The 7,981-nt window shown below is 47.2% G+C and overlaps 1 protein-coding gene across 1 annotated transcript; it reads left to right on the top strand.

Moving 5' to 3' along the window:
- The first annotated feature begins 3,120 nt into the window (after positions 1-3,120).
- On the top strand, positions 3,121-7,109 carry LOC140731622 (uncharacterized). The gene is made up of 2 exons (XM_073053199.1): positions 3,121-5,767; positions 6,309-7,109. Exon 1 carries the CDS (start codon positions 3,178-3,180, stop codon positions 5,260-5,262), a length of 2,085 nt encoding a protein of 694 aa, XP_072909300.1. The 5' UTR covers positions 3,121-3,177; the 3' UTR covers positions 5,263-5,767; positions 6,309-7,109.
- Positions 7,110-7,981: the final 872 nt, after the last annotated feature.

Raw genomic sequence — 7,981 nt, 5'->3', positions numbered from 1 at the left:
CTTGTGGCTAACTCCAAGGCCGATAAGTGTTTGAAAACTTGGCAGACATGGCTCTGCGGATGGCTAACTCCAAGGACAGAGGATATGAGAAAATGTGTATGTGACCCCCGAAATGTACAAGCCTGTGGGGAGGGGGAGAGTGGAGCTGACTATGAATAATTGTAGGAATGATACAGCAACTGAGGGACACGTGATAACCTACTTGAAACTGTATAAAAGGAAATGAAATGTAATGCTCTGGGCTCAATACTGCTGGAGCAGTTTTGGGTCCGACTCTGCAGACTCGTGAAAAATAAAGCTTTGCCGCTTTGCAGTTTGCTGAGACTCATGGTGTGAGTTATTTCTGACAGCTGGGGGCTCGTCCGGGATCCCCACTCCGGTCGTGGAGGGCGAGAGGAAGGACATCGGAGAAGGTGCACCCTGCCGAGTTCGGCAGTCCCTGATTCCTTGCTCGTCGTCTGAAACGGCTTGAGCGAGTGAGATCCGGACAGCGCAAGGCGGCAAAGCAGGGAGGAAAGGAGACGGTTCTACGGCACACCGGGTAAGTGAGACTAGCTAACTGAGATCTAGGTGGGTGTGACCGGGTAAACTAGGTGTGACGACACCTAGAGTAAAAAGAACCGGGCCGGGAAGGGAATAATGGGAGGGGGAAGCTCAAAGGAAGAGGAGCCGGAGAGTTCGGGTTTGTTCCCGAAGGTACCTCCTGATAGCCCCCTCGGTAGAATGTTTGCAGGATGGGGATATGGACGAACAAAGGGAAAGCAGAAAAAGAGAATGGTAGAATATTGCAAATCATGGTCCAAACAGCCAATAACAGGGTCCTCGGTATGGTGGCCACCATTTGGGTCAGATGAGGATTGGGTTAGACAGGCCTTAAACATATATGTAAACTCTAAACCAAATGTGAGAGAGGAAGAAAATGAGTATGCCTCTTGCTGGGTTCCCGGACCAGGAGACTCCGCAAGAAGTTTTAAACTAGAAACTAAAACTAAGGAGGAAGAGCCTCCTTGGGAAGTGTTGAATCATCTACCTCCCCCTTATGTTCCCCGGCCCCAGCAGCCCGAACAAGCTGCTAGTGCTCCGCATCCGGATGATCCGCAACGGCAGGCGGAAGAGGAGAGAGAGAAAGAAGAAGGGGAATGCCGGGGAACCTAAGTTTCCCCTGTTAAACCCGAACTGGGATAAGCAGACCGGAGAAGGTCAAGGAAACATGAGAGACATGAGGGAATTCCTGATAAAGGGGATAAGACAAGCGGTCCCCAAGGGTCATAACTTCACTAAGGCGTTCGGAAGCCACCAGAACCCCGATGAGACCCCAACTGACTTCCTGGATAGAATTCGGAAAAATATGCAACAATATGCGGGGGTAGACCCGGAGACAGAGGTGGGACAACAGCTAATTAGGGTAGAATTTGTATCGAAAGCCTGGCCAGACATTCGGAAGAAACTAGAGAAGATAGAGGACTGGAATTCAAAACCCTTGAGTGAATTACTGCGAGAAGCGCAGAAGGTGTTTGTAAGAAGAGACGAGGAGAAACAGAAAAAGACCGCTAGGATAATGGTTCAGACAGTACGGCAAGTAACCACAGAAAACAGGGAAAAGAGGGGAACGTGGTCAGACCGAGGCAATGGCCAAGAACCAGGAAGGAAAACGCGAAGGACTCTAAGATGCTTCCACTGTAACGAGGAAGGACATTTTAAACGGGAATGTCCTAAGTATCGGCGAGAGGTCAGGTCATATGCCATGATGGAGGACGAAGACTAGGGGGGTCGGGGGTTCCTACCCTTGGGGAGAAGAAACTATCGACAGGAACCCCTGGTAAATCTGAAATTAGGTCCCCAAGGGTCAGATACAACCTTTATGGTAGATTCGGGTGCTGAAAGATCCAGTGTAATCCAGATACCTCCCGGCGCCCGAACAGGAACAAGAGTAATGAAGGTATCCGGTATCGGAGGAAAAACGATACAAGTGTCCATTGTGGACAATGTGGAAATCGGATATGAAGATAGGGCAACCAGGCAAGACCTTCTCCTTCTACCCTCCGCAGGATTTAACCTATTAGGAAGGGACCTGCAAGTGCAACTGGGCATTGGAACAGTGCCGAACAATGGAGAAATAATAGTAAAATTATTCGCATTAAAAGAAGAGGACGACCAGAAAATAGAGCCCGAGGTGTGGTATAGAGAGGGAAATAGGGGAGGATTGAACATCAGCCCTCTACAGATCACCTTGCTACCGGACGGTCGCCCAGTAAGGAGGAAGCAGTATCCCATTGCAATGGAAGGAAGAAAAGGGCTGCAGCCGGTAATTGAAGGGCTGATCGCAGATGGACTGCTGGAAGAATGTATGTCGCCATATAATACCCCCATCCTCCCGGTGCGAAAGCCGGACGGGACTTATCGGATGGTACAAGACCTGCGGGGTCTAAATGCAGTAGTCCAGACCCGATACCCGGTAGTACCCAACCCGTACACCCTGATGAGTAAAATCTCCCCTGACCATGAATGGTTCAGTGTAATAGATCTAAAGGATGCTTTCTGGAGTTGCCCGCTAGAAGAAAGCAGTCGGGACATGTTTGCGTTTGAATGGGAAAATCCTACAACAGGGCGGAAAAGACAACTCAGATGGACGGTCCTGCCGCAAGGATTCACTGAGTCACCTAACCTATTCGGGCAGGTCTTGGAGCAAGTACTAGCGGAATTCCAATGTGCTCCAGAGAACCAACTACTACAGTATGTGGATGATTTATTACTATCCGGGCCAACACAGAAAGGGGTGCAGGAAGATACCATCAGATTACTGAACTTCCTAGGGAAAAAGGGGCTACGGGTCTCCAAGAAAAAGTTACAATTCGTGGAAAAGGAAGTAAGGTATCTGGGACACCGGGTCAGTAAGGGACAGCGAAGCATTACCCCAGAAAGGATAGCTGGAATAACAGGGATGTCGCTACCTCGTACCAAGAAGGAGATACGACAGTTCCTGGGGTTAGTGGGGTATTGTCGAATCTGGATTGAGAATTATACTCCCCTGGTGAGATTTCTGTATGATAAACTCGGGCAAGATGAGCAAACAGTAAAATGGACAAAGGAAGAGGAGCAAAAATTCAACTAGCTCCGGTGTTAGTCTTGCCAGCCCTGGAAAAACCATTCCAGCTGTACGTCAACAATGCCGAAGGAATGGCCCAAGGGGTACTCACCCAACTAAGAGGAGGAAAGCGGCAACCCGTGGCTTTCCTGTCAAAAATGTTAGACCCGGTATCGCGTGGATGGCCCACCTGTATCCAAGCAGTGGCAGCGACAGCGGTATTGGTAGAGGAAGCCCGGAAACTAACCTTTGGAGGGAAGATCACAGTGCATTCTCCCCACTCGGTCAGCACCCTACTAGCCCAGAAGGCACATCGGTGGCTCACTGACTCCCGCATTCTAAAGTACGAAACTATACTGATGACCGGAGAAGACCTAAACTTCGCAAAGGATTCCAGTTGCAACCCAGCCCAGTTCCTCTATGGAGGACTAGAAGAAAAGGAGTCAGAACACGACTGTATTGAATTGCTGGACTTGCAAACAAAGAGCCGGGAGGACTTACAGGAAGTTCCCCTGGGAGAAGGACAGGAATTGTATATAGATGGATCCTCACGATGTATTGATGGAGTACGGCACAGCGGATATGCCATCATTGACGGAGAGACTGAAAGAATAGTGGAGTCCGGGAGATTACCGGGAAACTGGTCGGCCCAGTCATGCGAATTATACGCACTCCAGAGGGCTCTGAGGATATTGGAGAAGAGGATCGGAACAATATACACTGACTCTAAGTACGCCTATGGGATAGTACATACCTTTGGGAAGATATGGAAAGAAAGAGGACTGATAACGGCCAGAGGAAAGGGACTGGCACACGAGCAAATGATAAGTATGACATTGGAAGCCCTGGCCCTACCAAATGAGATTGCGGTAGTACATGTACCCGGACACCAAAAAGGATCAACACCTGAAGCAGTAAGGAACCGTCTAGCCGATGGGGAGGCCAAACGAGCAGCCGTTGAAGACCCGATCCAACTCCTGACCTTGATACCAGTGAGGGAAGGACTTACTAAACAACCTATGTTTACCCAAATAGAGATTGATAGCATGAACCAACTAGGAGCCCGAAAAGACACTGATGGTAAATGGACGGTCCCGGATGGGAGACAGGTACTAAATAAGGAAGTAACCCGCAACATCCTCCAACAGTTGCACCATCAAACCCACTGGGGAGTACAGGCCATGTGCGACACAATTCTGAGGGACTATGTATGCAAAGGAATATACACACTGGCCCAGCAAGAGATAACTGGATGTCCGACGTGCCAGCGGATAAACAAGAAAGTGATGCGATCCACTCCAAGAGGTGGCCAGCCACTGGCCATGAGACCGTTCCATAGAGTCCAGATCGACTTTACCGAACTACCCTCAGTGCAGAGATGGAAGTACCTGTTAGTAATAGTGGATCATTTTACCCACTGGGTGGAAGCATACCCGACCACAAAGGCCGATGCGCCTACAGTAGCCCGAATACTACTAGAAAACATAATCCCCAGATATGGGATCATGGGGTCCATAGACTCGGACAGAGGGACACACTTTGCCTCCAAGACGCACCAGTTGATTTGTGATGCATTGAGTATCCAATGGAAATACCATACCCCGTGGCATCCCCAGAGTTCGGGACGGGTGGAAAGGATGAACAGTACCTTAAAGGCGCAATTGACTAAATTAATGCTAGAAACCAAGTTACCCTGGACTAAGTGTCTCCCCATCGCCCTGTTAAGAATCCGAACAGCACCCAGGAAGGATATAGGAATCTCCCCCTATGAAATGCTGTTTGGACTCCCGTATTGGAATAAGGTAGAAGGGTACCCCACGCTACAAGGGGGTGATATTTTTATAAGGAACTATTTACTGGCACTATCTCGTTCCTTTGCAGAACTGCGGAAGAAGGGTCTCTTGGCCCAGACTCCGCCGCTCGACTTTGCTTTACATCAGATCGTGCCTGGAGATTGGGTTCTGGTACGGACCTGGAAGCCGGAGAAGTTACAACCACAGTGGGAAGGCCCTTTCCAGGTCCTGTTAACCACCGAGGCGGCCGTACGAACAAAAGAGAAAGGGTGGACCCACGCATCCAGAATAAAGGGACCAGTTAAGCCTGAGGGACACACGGAGTGGACCTGTGTTCCCAGTGAAGAACCGTTGGTGGTGAAACTGAAAAGGCAACAAAAATGAACTCAATGTGGACTGTTACATTATTGACTGTAATATATTTAATTCTGTATATGGGAAAAATAGAAGGGAAATGTAAGTGACTGTTGGGTTTGTGGGGGACCCCACATGAGCGAGCAATGGCCATGGATAGGTGAGAGTTTGAGTGTGTGGGAGCTATTGGCTCATGATTGGGATAAGAAAAGGACTGGGAGGACGCAAGAATGGAAGTTAACAAACTATCCGGAAGGACAAGTATGTGTAGAAAGAAAAGGGAAGGTGAAAGTAGGAGAAAGCCCATGTCAGAGTATAAAGTTGGCTAAAACAAAAAATAATGCCACTTGGTGGCCCGAGGAGCCGACTTGGTACATAACTAAAGGGGCAAAGGACAATTGTACGGCTATGGGAAACAATTCGGGAATCTGGAATTGCAGTGGGCATAACCCGTACGAAGGAATTCCCAGTGTTTGGAAAGCCTGGCGGAAAGCAAAGAAAGGAGGATTTGTTCCAGAAGGTCTGTTCTGGATTTGTGGGAATCAGGCATACACCAAATTGCCGAAAGGATGGGGAGGAGTTTGTTTCTTAGGCCTTATAAGGCCAGAGTTCTTCCTCCTACCCCAGGATGAAGATAGGGAATTGGGAATCAAGTTATTTGACTCACTGAGAAGGGAGAAGCGGGAGATAAAGGTGGGAGAATGGGGCGACGAGTGGCCTCCAGCACGCATCATTGAATATTACGGACCAGCAACTTGGGCCCAGGATGGGTCATGGGGTTACCGAACCCCGGTATATATGTTAAATCGAATAATACGCCTACAAGCTGTAGTAGAGGTGATCACCAACCAAACCGCATTGGCTCTGGAATTGCTGGCTGAGCAGCAAAGCCAGATGAGAACAGCCATATACCAAAATCGATTAGCATTGGATTACCTATTGGCCTCCGAGGGAGGGGTCTGTGGAAAGTTCAATCTGACAAACTGTTGCCTAAAGATAAATGATAATGGAAAGGCAGTGTTGAAAATATCCGACAAAATTCGGAAGTTGGCCCATGTGCCAGTACAAACTTGGAGATCCTTAGGGAACCTGAGTTGGCTGGATAGTCTGCTGGGAGGAAGCTGGTGGCGAATAGCCCTGTTAATATTTGGCGGAATACCCATAATGATAATCATATTACCATGCTTAATACCCTGCTTGAGAGCATTAATAACGCGAGTAGTAGTACAGGTAATGCAGCCAGGGAACCCAGCTGACCCGGCTAAAATGCTGTTGCAACGAGGCAGAGAACTGGAAGAGTGGAATCCCTGGACAAATCCTTAGCACACTCTAAAAAGAAAAAGGGTGGAATTGTAAGAAGAGAAAGGGTTAAGGTTAGACTGTGCTAAGATCTAAGCTTACAAAACATATGCTGACACATTGCTAAATAAGGATATAAGATTCTTGCAAAACTGTATAGGTACAATCTGTACCTTGTGGTAATCATGAAGAACTAAAAAGGAGTCATTAAGCTAGGAGCTGAGAGCGGAGGTGGATGAAACAGATGGAGATAAGCTGTACTCTTGTGGCTAACTCCAAGGCCGATAAGTGTTTGAAAACTTGGCAGACATGGCTCTGCGGATGGCTAACTCCAAGGACAGAGGATATGAGAAAATGTGTATGTGACCCCCGAAATGTACAAGCCTGTGGGGAGGGGGAGAGTGGAGCTGACTATGAATAATTGTAGGAATGATACAGCAACTGAGGGACACGTGATAACCTACTTGAAACTGTATAAAAGGAAATGAAATGTAATGCTCTGGGCTCAATACTGCTGGAGCAGTTTTGGGTCCGACTCTGCAGACTCGTGAAAAATAAAGCTTTGCCGCTTTGCAGTTTGCTGAGACTCATGGTGTGAGTTATTTCTGACAACATGCAACGCTATTAAGAACTGTGAATGTGTCGCACAGCAGCTGAGTTCCGGTTACGTTTGAGTTTGTTTACTTTTGAGGGGGTTTGTTTCAGTGTTTAATAAACGTGTTATTTGTTATAAAAACCCTTGCCTAACTCATCTATATTTATTGTTGCCTGAATACGTAACTTAATTATGGGGGCTACGTCCGGAATTGGATCGTTTGAGTTTAAAATGCTTGTTGAATTTTGAATCGGTGTTTTGGTAACGGGGATTGCTCGATTCTTTTGTTTGATTGGCTTGTGAGTGGTATTCGGCAACGATGAATATTGATGAGTTTCTGGATTCGCCAGCTGCGGGTTTGTTAGCGAAGGCGAAAAAAAACTGAAGTATCTGAGATTGCTAATAGATTGCAATTTAAAGGTATTTTGGCGACTACATCAAAAGCTGTAATACAGAGAAAAATCGCATCACATTTTGTGGCTTCGGGTGATTTTGATGAATCGATTTTAGAATCGTTTCCAATAAGTAATCTGGAGATGCAGTTGCAAATCGAACAAATGATGTTAGAGAGGTGTAAATTGGAAATTGAACAGAAGCAGAGAGATTTTGAATATGCAATGGCGAAATTAAGGTCTGGGAATCAGTCTTCTGATTTTAAAAAACCGTTTGTTGCTAGCCAAGAAATTAAATTGGTCCCTCCATTTAGTGAAACAGAAGTGGAAAGATATTTTCAACATTTTGAAACTATTGCTCGGATGTCAGAGTGGCCGAAAGATAAATGGTCAGTGTTGTTACAGAGTGTGATTAAAGGCAAAGCACAGCAAGTTTACACAGCTTTAACTGCTGCGCAAGCAT

Source organism: Hemitrygon akajei, chromosome 1 (genome assembly GCF_048418815.1).
Source record: "Hemitrygon akajei chromosome 1, sHemAka1.3, whole genome shotgun sequence".
Lineage (NCBI taxonomy): Eukaryota > Metazoa > Chordata > Chondrichthyes > Myliobatiformes > Dasyatidae > Hemitrygon > Hemitrygon akajei.
This window is presented reverse-complemented; position numbering and strand designations above follow the sequence as displayed.